This window comes from Pan paniscus, chromosome 6 (genome assembly GCF_029289425.2).
Source record: "Pan paniscus chromosome 6, NHGRI_mPanPan1-v2.0_pri, whole genome shotgun sequence".
Taxonomy (NCBI): Eukaryota; Metazoa; Chordata; class Mammalia; order Primates; family Hominidae; genus Pan; species Pan paniscus.
This window is the reverse complement of record NC_073255.2, coordinates 101891353-101905504: the sequence shown is the minus strand read 5'-3', so window position 1 is coordinate 101905504 and position 14152 is coordinate 101891353. Positions and strand designations below refer to the sequence as shown.

At 32.2% G+C, this 14152-nt stretch overlaps 1 protein-coding gene across 7 annotated transcripts in view; it reads left to right on the top strand.

Annotated features, from left to right (window-relative positions):
• Nucleotides 1–14152, top strand: part of SEMA3A (semaphorin 3A) — a 553763-nt gene that overhangs the window by 466159 nt on the left and 73452 nt on the right. For all 7 annotated transcript variants that reach the window (XM_034964343.3, XM_063606267.1, XM_063606269.1 and 4 more), the window contains one exon: nucleotides 430–549. In XM_034964343.3, the coding sequence (XP_034820234.1) occupies nucleotides 430–549 (120 nt within the window). The remainder of the gene's footprint in view (nucleotides 1–429; nucleotides 550–14152) is intronic.

Here is a 14152-nt window from a genome sequence, read left to right as displayed (position 1 = left end):
TTTATAATGATACCTTACCCTACGTTATAAGGATATTAGAACCATAGTAACTTTACACATATGAAAGCAAGTGATATGATAAATTTAGTTTCCATTTTGTGAGTTTGTCAGTGGTCATAGTAGAAAATAATAAAATTTTATGTTTTAGCAAGATTCACTGAATCAGACTTTATTCAGATTTTCTAAGTACTAGATAAGTAGTCATACACTAAATCAGTGAATAAGTATTTGATAAAATACTTCCTTCAATAAGGACATATCCTTCAATAAGGATAAAAAATAAGTAACTCTGCATAATGATGCAGAGAGCATTTCAGTTTTCCTCTTAACATGGTCATAACATGAAACTTGCATTTTGTTTGTTTTGTTTTGTTTTGTTTTTGCCTTAATTGAATTAAAGAATGTGTATGTGGTTTTGTCACAACACAGATGGAGAATTATACTCTGGAACTGCAGCTGATTTTATGGGGCGAGACTTTGCTATCTTCCGAACTCTTGGGCACCACCACCCAATCAGGACAGAGCAGCATGATTCCAGGTGGCTCAATGGTAGGTGGTTTATGAAAGAACATAGACATGTAACATGTGTAACTGTATTAAGTTACTAGAGAACTCTTTTACAGTACATGCAATATGACTTGAAATTTATTGTGCAGTTAAGCTAATGGTGGTGACTTCATGATGGTGGGTGTGAGAAAGTTCGGCAAAGAAAGAAAGGAGAGATTAAATATTCAGGAAAGATTCATTTAGTGCCAAAGTTGAAGTTTCTCAGTAGTTAGCTATGGAAAGAAAGATCTGGACCGGAGCTACGGAAGGGAGGAAATGGAAAAAGATAAGATGACTTACCAATTCTGTCTTATGGGGGCACCACAACAAATCTTACAGTGTAGTTTTTTTTTTTTCCTTTACATCTCTTATTGTTTCCTTGAAAACATCATCTTATATACTAGTGAATGTCAAAAATTGAATGTTATTGCAGTGTGAATAACATATTAATAGTCTTTTCAAAATTTCAAATGTCTTTTAAATCATGATTTCATTTGATTCACATTTAATCTTAATCATCCTAAAACCCCTCTCCCAATTTATAGGTTAGGATTATTATCTAATCTAGTAGAAGATTGTTTAGAACAGAAACCCAGTTTTCTGAACTTCAGGCACTGGCTTAACTACTTGATCAAGTAGATGCTTATTATTATTTATTACTATTACTCTCTTTTCTTTTTAGTATAGAAAATAATTTTGGCATAGCAGAAAATGCACAAAATGTATATACCTAAAATAAATAAATACTACTCTTATTCAAAATTTTAACTAAGCAATCCTTTTATATCCTTCTACCTAGAGTTCTTTTTTTTTTTAGTCATTTACACATTTACCAAAAATTTTTATAAAGGTCCCTACTATATTAATCATGGTTGTTTTTATCATTACTTAATTATCTATATTTATACCCACCTTCAATCTTAAAAAATAAAGCCACCCAATCTCCAATTATCCCTCCATGAATTTTTTCCTGCTTGTATATAACTCGTTCATAAGAATGAAGCATGAAATTTTTCCTGGTTTTACATAATTCATTAATAAGAAAGAGGCTTATGGTTTATAGTCATGTTCTCGTAAGATGCCTGAATATCTCATTCTATGAACTTCTGCCACACTTGGTTTTCCTGCCTTATTCCAGGAACCCCAAAATTTAGTTCATCCCTTCTGTCTTCCATTAGTTATTAGAGAAAAATCACAGGTCTACCTATAGACCTCATTGAAATTCCAGGAGACCATGAGTTGTGTGACAACCTTTGTTCTGATCGATCCTATACTTCAAAGTGACTACTCAAAACATAAAACATACCTCGAATTACCTCAATCAGCATCTCTTCCCTCCTATGACAGCATTTCTGAATGTCCTATAATTTTCCATGTGGTAGTGACAAAGGCATGCTCCCTGCCTCCACGTTTGACCCTTCAGCCTTGGCTTTTAATGGCATTGATGTTCTTTGGTTAATTTAGCCAATTTACATTTCCTTTGCTATCTTTATCTCTTTTTCAGCACTGATTTCTTCCCCCAAGCTGAAATCTTACTTATCCCATGCAAAACTGTTCTCTCATGGTATGCCACAAAGTCCCAATATATCTAAGTTCATAGCCTGGTTAGGACTTGTTTCCTCAATGTTTCACTACCTTTACTTTAAACCTGGCATTCATCCAATAATTACTTCCATGAAATTATTCCTCCAAAAGACACTAATGATTTTCTATTACTTTTTATTAATCTCTACTTTGACAATGTCTCTTGCAGTATTTATCATTAACTAGCCCATTCTTTTTCAATCTCTTCTCTTAGCTTCCCTTATTTCTTGCTCTCCCAAGTTTTCTCTAAATTTGGCATCACTTCTTTATTCTTTAAAATGCTAATGATGCCTAACATAATTGATGATTGCATACAAACACTGTGGTAATCAAAGGGGATTAGACATGTAGTCAAATGTTCCTCTGCCACCAGGGATAGACGGGGTCTCATGGTACCTGGGTGACCATGTGAGAAATGTGATGCCTCACCAGGGAAATGAAAAGGTGCTGAGATGAAGAGAAGAGCATGTGCAGAACTCCAAAAACCCAGGGGAATATTCTAGAATATCCAATATAAATTATTAGACCTAGGATGTGTGCAGAGGCAAAATTAGTAGGAAAAAAAAAAACTCTCTTAACATTTCTATCTGGTTTGTTCTCAAACTGAAATATTTGTGTGGGAGGGAAAATGTTTGTTTTTCTATTTAGAAAGAAGACTTTGATCTACTAAGTACCCTAAAGGGCATAAAGGCTTTCTCTGTCCATGAGAAACAAAATCTCATTAGAAGATGGAATAACATAAAGGAGAGTATAGTATCCATTTCATTTTTATGGCCTTGGAGAAAAAAACCCATCAAGTTAAAGCTGCTTTTATGCTGCACACTCACATGTTGACAGCTGAGTCTGAAGAATTTACACTGTGGGAAAACACAGGCATTGTCCACAGCTCTGTACTTCATCTCTGAAAATGTGTAGTTCATTTGAGAATTCAGTTATCAGTCTCTCAGCACTAAACGTGAGAACTGATTTTTCCAAATTAGCACAAAGGTTACATCTGACAGGGTGCAAAAAACAGAACTGCTGCAAGATGGAAGATACAGATATGTTTGGGATAGAACCAAGGGACTCTGAATCACAAGCCTTGTGAAATTAAATACCATTACAGAATAAAATTGAAAACAATGTTTACACATTCATGCATAAAATAAATGAGTTTTGAGGCATCAGCATAGACTACACAATCATACGTGTTCCAGAATTAACACATTGCTTTGCAAAGTAGTTTTTAAAGGTCTTCAGGAATATTAAAATTAAGTTCAGCGTAGGACTTTATTTTTCTCAAATCAGTTCAACTCTTTTGGAAGAATCAGTTCACCTATTTTAGATGACTTTTAATTTTTGTTCCTGGTAAGGAAAAGCAAACAACCAAACAGTTCTCTAAAATTGGAACTTGAAATATCTTGATTTTTTAAAATGGAGTTTCACTACTTTCATAATTAGAAAATTTATATGATAATGCCAATAAATGTTTAAATTCAGTTTTAGCAGGAAAATTTAGGAATGAATAACACTTTCAGATTAAGAAACTTCAGACAATGGAGTCTGTTGTGTATTTTACATTTTAACATGTAATAACGTTCTGAAAACATCTTCATTAGTTACGATAAACCCTAATTTAGGGTTTCTAAATGTTATAACAATGTTTTATTTCAGAAAATATACTGCTAGGGGTTTGGCATGATGTACCAGTATTTTTTTCTTGTACTACATAAATTCTCTCAGTATTATATGATTTCAAATTTCAATTCCAATTTCAGCTTAATGTGGAAATAAAGTAAAATTGTTCTGTGTATATTTATAGTAAGGAAACAAATAAGTTTATGCTGCTGTTATCATAATGATATCTTAACATTTAGTATGAAAATACTACTACCTAGTTATTGTCCATATTAACCATTCATTAGAGCAGTTTATTTTTCTAGCCCACATTTATTTTTCTTATTTGATGGAGACTGTTTTCCAATATTGTTTATGTCTTGGAGTAATAGTGGGATGATACATGATTTGGAAGAAAGACTATCTTTAGAATGAGGCAGGGTTTCACTTTACTTTGGCCCTTACATTAATAAAATGAACAGAGGTACTACCTATCTCCTATAGTTGTTGTGGAAAAATGACCACATATTAATGTATAAAAAACACTGAGCAAGTTCTTGGTATGTAGTAAGCACTTAATAAATGCTAATTATGTGGGTATCCTTTATCCCACTTCTGTTGGGTGGAGCACACTTAGGAAGCTTGGCCTGACTCACTCTGTGAGTGATTATATTTGAGTCAGGGTGAAAGGGCAGCCAGAGTCGGGTTTAATATATGAAACCACATGGATCCCAAGGCCTGGGGAACACAAACAGACCTAATTACAATGCCTGGAGTGTGACGCCTTCCCACTCATTTCAGGAAGACCTGTTTTCTTTTAGTGGAATTTCCTAAAAGGATCGTGCCTGTAGATAGACTAACTCACTTGCTCTTTTTCTGTAATTGAAATGGTATGCAAGTCATCACTTCACTTCCTCTCTCTTGTAATATTCATACCCTGATGGCCTGCCCTTATTGGAATCAGCATAGCTTCCTCTGTGGTCATGTACTAGGATATTTTGTACTCTCTTAAGATTCAAATTTCTCCACAACATGCGCTTTTAGAAAACTAGACCCAGTGACGAAACATATGACTGCAAATAAACTATGAATACGCAAGTTAACATTACACATTACCAGATACCCAACCTCAAATCACTTGTACAGCTCTTTTAATACACTATTTCGATCTTACTATCTTTGGAGACATAAAAAACGTCAGAGTATCCAATTGCATTTTCGTTAATAACTAAAACAGATCATCTAGTTTTGCATAATGTCAGACTTACGATGATGTCATTTTTGATTATTTCTTTGGCTTAAGCAAGTTATAGTATTTTGCTGACCTTTGGGGAAAAAGCCCTCTATAAGCCTGTTTTATGGTTATTTGAGCAGATGAGTGTTAGAGAAGCTGAGTGATCATTCAGTTAAAACAACAGCAACAACAAAGGTCCTCTTAGTTTTTATAGTCAATGAAAGAAGAAAACAAGAATGCAGTATTTTAAAACGTTTGAATTATGTATTCTATGAGTAAGTAGTGTATGCATTAGCTAGCAATTCTGGAGTATCAATGTATAAAGTCACAGAAATAAAATGAGAATACTTAAGGTTATTTTCTTGAAATTATGCTGAAAATTCAAATATGCAAACTTTAGAATAATAGTTATGTCTATACCTAAACACAACTTAGTAGTTTTGTTTTCTCAAGAATCTATTACTCAGAAACATTTTCATCCTAACAAATAATGCACAGCCATTATAAATGTATCTTTTTAAACAATAAATATACACCATGAAATTATTCTACTCTCCAAATAATAATACATTTAATCAAATCACTAAATACATCTTTTTTTCATAAAGAGCTAAAAGTTACCAAAATATACCATCACTTGATATCCTTTATCAAGGACATACTTTCTCTGTCACTTTTTGTCTAAGGAACATAATGACTTTTAGTGAGTTTTTTGAAATTACTAATAAGGAAATATGAATAAAGCTTTGGAATAAAAATTAACTCATTGATGGCAATATATTTGAAAACCGGTTTTATTTTTTCCGGGCTTCTAAGAAAAGTGACCTGAATAAAATTGTTCAAATTTGCCATTTGAATTTTTTTAATGTTGGGCTAAAACATACAACTCTCAGATGTGGCATATAGGCAGAAAATTTTGAATTTCTTACTTTGAAATTAACAGTTGATGAGAGTAGAAATCTAAGATTTAGAAGTATTATTATATTTTCTCAAGGTAATCCTGCTTTTTAAATGAAAGTTGATCAAAACATGAGACAATATATTGGACAATTCTTTATATCAAAGGCAGCTTCCTTTTTCCTCTTGTTTTTTACATTTTTTTCTCTCTTGTCTCACCATCAGTTTAATGAATACACAGCCTGTCTATACCAATTTCCTCTTCTAGAGTCACTACATTCAAAGCTTGGTGGGTCTCAATAGGGATTTACTGCTGACTGGGTAATCTGGGTTCCTGTGTGCAGTGACATCAAGCAAGAGATTTACCAAGAGAAGTGGATGCCATGACAATGCATGTAACCATGGTGTGACCGGCCTCCCTGACATGGCTCTCAAAAGCTTTCCCTCTGTGAAAACAGAAGCCTGTTTGCAAATTAATTAGTTTCTGGCGGCAGCTTGATTGTTGACCCAGAGTTTGTAGAGTGGAAAAACAATCAGATTAGTGTGCTCAGGGTAAAAGACCAGTGTGCACTTGCGTGTGGCTTGCTCAACTATTGAAGCTATGAATGGGGTGAAACAAATTCTATTCTGAGAAGCCCAGGCAGAGGTTAAGTGTGATGAGCCTAGAGCTCCCCAACAGCAGGGGCTGGGGAATTAAAGGATTTTACCCAGATCAAGCTGAATGACGGGAAGCAATGCCATTGAATTTTAATGGAATGGAGAGTTTTGACCAGAAAAAAAAAAAAAAGCCACTTGTTATACCCTAATCACTCTGAGTGAAAGGAATGGGTTTACAATATTATGAAATATTCAATGCAGGTTTGATGCAAATACTTTCAGAATAGAAGATTTCAGGAACTTTCACAGTGGAAGATATTAATGACAATATCTCAAAAGGTCATATAATATTTAAATTTTTTAAAGTTCCAAAATAACCTGCCTTTCCGTGTTGATAAACTATGTGTTCATATATCTACTCTACTATTATATAAGATATAATTCTCAGATGCCCTATAAAATGAATACTGAGACAGAGGGAAATATTGACTTATGAGAATATATTTTCTCATATTTATTTTTACAAATATCAATTTAGATAATTATACCTAGAAATTCTGTCTGCAGGCTTAGCACAAATTCTGGATGCAATTTTTTTATTAATTAAAATTTATTTTAATAAAGTTATTGATTATGCTTAATTTTATAAGTTGCATAACACTTTAAGCCATATGTACATTTATTTTTAGATATAACTGATAGATTTCTCCCTAAATACAGCACTGATTACTATCACAATACTCTCCCGTTCAAAAATCATTTATGTCTCTCAATTTACAAGCAAATTGAATCCAGATTCTGCTGCCTGTCAAGACCTTTATCATCTAATCCTAAGTGACCTCTCCAATATTAAACTCTACCATACTCAAATCAAATAGAGCTGGTGGCCCTCAAATTTGCTGTCTTTTTCATATAGCCTTACCATTTGCCCATGGGATTTTAAGTGTTTCCACCTTTGAACCCCAAGACCAGATAGATGTATGTTTGTAGTTATCACAGGGCCTAACATCCAGCCTCTTACCCTACGATATATGAAATAAGAAACTAATGAATCTCTTCATGGGCCCTAAAGTTAATCTGCCTCAGTTTATATCCCAGGTCCTCCATTTATTACTTATGTGACTTTGGGAGTCATTTAAGTTATTTATATTTGCCACACATTTATGGTTTGTAAGAAAGGGTTAATAGTAATATCTCATACTGTTTTTCTGAGAATGCATGAGACAGTGTATATAGGGTAATTAGAACAGTATCTGATAATATAGTAAATGCTCATGTTAACTGTGATTGCTGCTGCTGTTACCTATATACACCTCTATGCAAAGTAGACAATACATATTTAGTAAATTGATACAACAAACAACTCTGGAATTTATGCTTGTCTTCCTTAAAATGTTGTCAAGCTATTTGATTATGTTTTAATTGATAGCTACTATCATTATGTGGGGAAATTAGTACATCAGGAATATGTAATATGTTTCTAGTAGTAGTTTTAGCTTTAGTATTAAAATCATAAAACACACTGTGTTTTACAAAATTAGAAGATGAAACAATGAAATTATAAACAATAGCCAAGGCTAAATTGTAATGAAATGTGTTTCTGTACGTGTTAATTTATCTCTAGTAAGTACAATACTTATAACTTAATAAACTTAAATAAATAAATAATTAGGTTAATTCTCCATTAAATTTTTTTCAATAAATTGGTTAAGAAGACATTAACTGCATTTATGACTCTCCTGCTACATCACAGTTTAACATTTAAATTTTTCATGAGGGGTCATCAACTATAATCTTTGGGATGATTGTTAACAGCATGGAGACCTACTGTCTGACTTTGGCAACTGTAAAGAGATCTCTTTGTGATCTAGTGTAAGCTCTCTGTGATCAATTTCTTCTTTTCAAATGAGAATAACTGCAGTTTCTCTCTCATTTGGTTGTTATGAGAATCACATATGAATTAATTTATGTAATGCATTTGGAAAAATAACTACTACAAAAATCAAAAAATTCAATTGATGTTGTCTTAATATTGTGTAAGAATTTTAATGAATGGAACAATTAAAATACATAAATATACCGAGTTGCTAAAAATGTAGTAAAATGCACAGTCTCATTAAACTGTGCAGCCACATATTTCTAGGAAAGCAATCAAAGTGGCGTAGGGAAAACAAGACCAGATGAAGTGATAGTGATCTATGTCCTTTCCTTAGACTGAATCTATACATACAGGAATTCTTGCTTAATGGTGTCTGCTCATTTTGATGAAAGTAAATCGACTCTGCTTCCATAAAAAGAAAAAGCATTTTTTTAAGCTTAGTGACATACCTATTGCTAAGTTACTTACACATGACAAAAAAGCATTAAAAATGTTCTAAGCTTCATATATCAACTAAAAATGTTATTCAGGTAAAGGGTCTTTAAAAATGTTTCTCCAATAATACTGGTAAAGAAGATGTGTATCTAGATGCCCTTAAAATAAACATTTTCAAGGTAGAAATATATGGGTTACTACCTGACTAAAGAAATCAGACAAGAGAATATCAAAGTCCTTGTTCTCAGCCATATATCAGTTTCCTATGGTACTTTCTTATTATCACATACATTTTGCATTTTAAATTGTATACCATTATATATTTGTTATTATTATTACTTTAAAAATCTATTCAAAAATAGAGTTATACTTTTAAAATAAATCATAATTTGTTTCTAGTAGTAATTTTATAAATTAATATGGGTGCAGTTTTGTCATTAGAAGTATGGTTTTTATTACTTTGCTTGAAGATTTGCTAAATTTTAATTATTGTTCGATTTAACAGGCTAATAGCATAAGACACTCATCAAAAATGTAACTTTTCAACGTGTTTACAGATTTCTCTGAATTATTTTAAATCCAAATAATAATCTCTACAAATAATTTAAAAATTAGGCAGGTATGGCAACATGCACCTGTAGTCCCAGTTACTTGGGAGGCTGAGATGGGAGGATCACCTGAGCCTGGGAGGTCAAGGCTGCAGTGAGCCATGATCATGCTACTGCACTCCAGCCTAGGTGACAGAGCCAGACCGTGTCTCAAACAACAACAACAACAAATAAACAAAAGATGCCAGGGCTTTGATATCACAGAGAGCTTTCCCATACATTTATAAGGGTATTTATGGAAAACTGGTGTTGCTATTCTCATTGATTAATTGGAATTATTACATATTCTGTAGGGTAGGAAAACAGGTAATCCTTAAGAGAAAACAAAATTGAAAAAAAGAATAAAAACAGCTGTTTGGAAGGAATCTGCAAAGAATGTTGAAGGAGAGGAAGGAAGAAAGGGAAAAAAGAAAATAATTCCTAATGGTTAATAATAATTTCCTGATGAGATTTTTGTCATTACTTGATTATATTAAACATGTATCATCTTAATAAAATCAATGACATCAACAAACTGAAATAAATATCCCCAAACTGTACCATATAGTCTCCTATCCAAAGGTTTAACTCTCAATTTTATAATGCAAGTTACAGGTGATACATACTTAAGGACTTTTTTATAAGCTCAAAACATTAAAAAAATGTTACTGGAACATATATTAATTCCTAAGAATACTCAGATTACCATTTTATATCTGACCATATGGTTGTCCGTAAAAACAATTAAGATACTATGTAATATAATATGATAGAGGTAAAATAGCTACATTATTAATGAGAAGTTAAGACTAGGTATTCTTCTACAGAGATTAAACTATTCATTTCAGTTACTGTTTATCAATTTGTTTCTTTTTAAATTTTTGATGTTCAGTAAGTATTTTTATATTCTCAAGTCTAGTCTCTTCTCCTCTCATTCAACAATGTTTCTATTTACCTGTAGAAAATTTAGGTTTCTAAATCACCCCAGTTACACAGAATGTTATTCTCTTCTCATTTCCCTACTGCTGATATAAGTCCTCCCAGAATCACTGATAATAGCACAGTGTATGAACTACATTTGGTAGCTACCAATATATACTCTGGCAGCTTCCATTTTTTTAAATGCAAATAGCATCCACTAGGTTCAAGGAACTGCTATAAGAAACAAAATTAAGTGAAAACCCTGCCTTCCAGGATAAAACTATAGTACTTTTTATCTAATGAAAAACCCTAGAAGTCTTAATACATCTATAGGATCATATTCATATATTTCCAAAATGTCTTTATATCTCAAAACCATTGTTTAACTCATAGAGTAAGGGAGGAGTTACTATCCATCTCCCTTTAGATTAAACAAATTTTTGGATCCCATTGATTTTCAGGCTCTCAATCTAGTATCACAACTACAGAGTGGGGATTTCACTATAAAATGAAAGCAGGACATGACAACTTATGAGGCAGCTTTCCTTTGTCTAAATACACCCAGTCTTCTCTTAGAAAGCGTGTGTACAAGAGAGTTCAAAACAAGAAATTGGAAATTATTGTTTTAAGTTTTGAAGAAAAGGACAGGAATCAGTTGGAACCAGAAAAACTGTATATTATTTCTAGATTATATGATTGTAGATTTTTAAATTGTGTTATCTCAGTGACAAATGTCCCTAACTATAAGTAAATTGTGAACAGGAATCATAGAAAAAATAATGGGATGAAAAGTAGATTGGTGTTTAGAAAGAAGTAATCAGAGAGTGGGGAGAAACCAGAAACAGTATTCTTTTCTATTCAGTAGAAGCTCGATAACTGACACCCTGGACTATCATCACAGTAAAATAAGGTCTCTTCAGCTGGTCTCTGCACTTTAAAAGCCACACAAAAAATGATAATAAATTAATTAATAGGAATAATCATGGTTCTTGATCCAGACATTTTTCTCAGAGTTAAGGGGTTTTATTTTGCTTTAAGATTTTAATTTTTTCTTTGATTATTTAAAGGAATGAATAAATAAGAACTTAAAAAACACATGTTCTTAAAAATTTTAAGTAATTTTTTTCATCTTAATCAATGATAAACACGATAATACTCTTACAATATGGACAATAAATATTTAACATGTTATTTGCTAGAGAATTTTTACATGCCAGTAATTTTACTGCCTTCCTATTTTATGATTAAAGAAATAAAACACATAGTCATTTCCCAATTTCTTTGGTTTTTACTATGTAAATGTGTAAATTGTGTTGGCATATTTTTTAAATTGCCTTTCTATTTACATAAAATCTCTAAGCATTTTCATTGGTCTCAGTAAGATCTGGAGGCATATTATTTCAAAAGATAGGGAAATATATTTTCTTTGTTGTTTTTAACTAATAAATATATGTATAACATGTCTTATAGATGGTCTAATAATTTTATTCTAATTAATATCTAATTATAGAAAACTCAGCATTGTCCAGGAATAATGATTCTAGGAATTTTCTGATAGTTATTTTACGGGAAAAGGTAGAAAACAGTAGTTCCACTAGAAAGTAAACCTAACTTAAATTTAATTTATAAAGATAGTGGAAACCGTTTCTTTGTGCTAATAAAATAAAATGAGAGGAAACATGCTTATTCAAAAGAAAGTTGGAAGTATCAGATTAGTTTAGAAAAACCTTTATTAGTCTTGATGAGGTACCTACGCAAACAACTCCATATGAGCAGTCAAATAAGGGGGAAAAAAAAGACAAAGAACCAGGAAATAGGATTAATGGACTGCCTGCACTGAACAAAGACCAATAATACTTCATTATAGTCATAAGCAGCAATTTAGAACTGTACCCACCAAATTGCCTAGGTGTCGTGACATTGGTGTTATTACACTGAGTATTTGAAAGTTTATCATTAAAAGCAATATTTGAAAAATTGGCAGTCTTACAGAAGTAAATATTTGAAATAATCATGAACAACAGAGATCATGTATTTGTATTGTATTTTATTATCTTCAAAGTGCTATCTACAAGATCACTTCCAAACTGTAGATAATCAAATTAAGTAATCTGCAAAAAGTTAGTTGTAAACTGATATTTAGTGATAACTGAGATTAAATTAATTTTACCATTAATTTTATGAAATTCATTTTATCATGTTAAAAATTTGCATATTTCTGAAATTTGCAAAATATTTACATGTAAGGAATGTTTGTCGAGTCAGATATATACTGTTCCAAGATAAGATAAAAGAGCATACCAGGCCAGGCGCAGTGGCTTACGCCTGTAATCTCAGTAATTTGGGAGGCCGAGGCAGGCGGATCCCTTGAGATCAGTAGTTCGAGACCAGCCTAGCCAACATGATGAGACCCTGTCTCTATTAAAAATACGAAAATCAGCCAGGTGTGGTGGTATGTGCCTATGGTCCCAGCTACTTGGGAGGCTGAGGCAGGAGAATCAGTTGAACCTGGGAAGCGAAAGTGACAGTGAGCTGAGATCATGCCAGGGAACTCCAGCCTGGATGACAGAGTAAAACTCTGCCTAGGAAAAAAAAAAAAATTAAAAACAAAAAATTGCCAAAGTTGAAGGATTCTATCATGCCATAGTTCACAAACCAAAGATTTGTGTTATTTATACATAGTAAAATCACTGAAATCTTAGCTTGTATAGACCCCTGCTACTACGTGTGTGGCCCTTGAACTAAAAGGATGTGCATCCATGGGATCTTGTTCAAAATGTGGACTCTCAGGGCCCACCCAGTTCTATTGAATGAGAATCTGTACCTATCAAGAGCCCACATTAAAATTTGAGAAGGACTCAACTAAACTACCAAAGTATATTATACTTTTGATTATTAAAAGCGACATAAAAGTGGTTTTTGTTCCCTTCTACCTGAATAGATTATTTTATATCCCTACTTTTAACACAAAATAATGTGTATGACAGGGCAGATGTGTTATTATTTAGATTCAATTTACTGCTCATTTGTGACCTACTTCAAATTTTGCAATTTAAGAGGGCAAAATTCTTTGTCCATCTCAAATTAGTGGCTTATTCCATTTAAGCTGGGAAATAAGAACATAGGCTAAGTGTGTTCTTTGAACAGCTAGGTTGGATTTTCAAGCAACAATCAATGAAAGCCCATCTAACACTGCTCGAACCATTTCACTGAGACAGTGTCAGATTAATACAGCTGCTAGCACTGTTATAAATTTTTGCTTTTAAATTTTTCTTTTTAGAAAAAATTGCTCTTTATGACAGCCTAAAAATTTTCCATAACTACATATTAAGAATTTTAAAAATATGTAGTAGAGGTTGTGACTTTTGGGTTTCAAGAAAAGTCTCAAAGTACAGTGGTTTAAAACAGTTGTTTTCAGAAGAGGTTATTATGAATTAACTGTCTTTAACTGGAACCACACAAAGACTAATGGTGTATTTTAAATAATAAATAGTTATAAAACATCCAATAGTATTTACAATATGTAGTAATTTGCAATTTTTTTCCCTGTAAACATCTTTTTGTCAGAAGCTCTCAGTAAAGAAAAACAAGGAAGATTTTTAGTGCAAAACAACAACTTAAAACTCAAATATGAAACCACAAATTATACATCTTATGTTACAACTTTAAATTTTATGTCATAACCTTAAACTTTATAGCTATGTAATATGATTTATATAAATAAAATATCACTTCCCCAATATAAAAAGAACTCTTCAAATTCATGTAAATATAGCAACTTTTGTACTATTTAGTTCACCAAGATAGGATACTAAATAAATAAATAATTATTATTTATTTTCAATATATTACAATTAGAAAAGTTCAAAAAACATG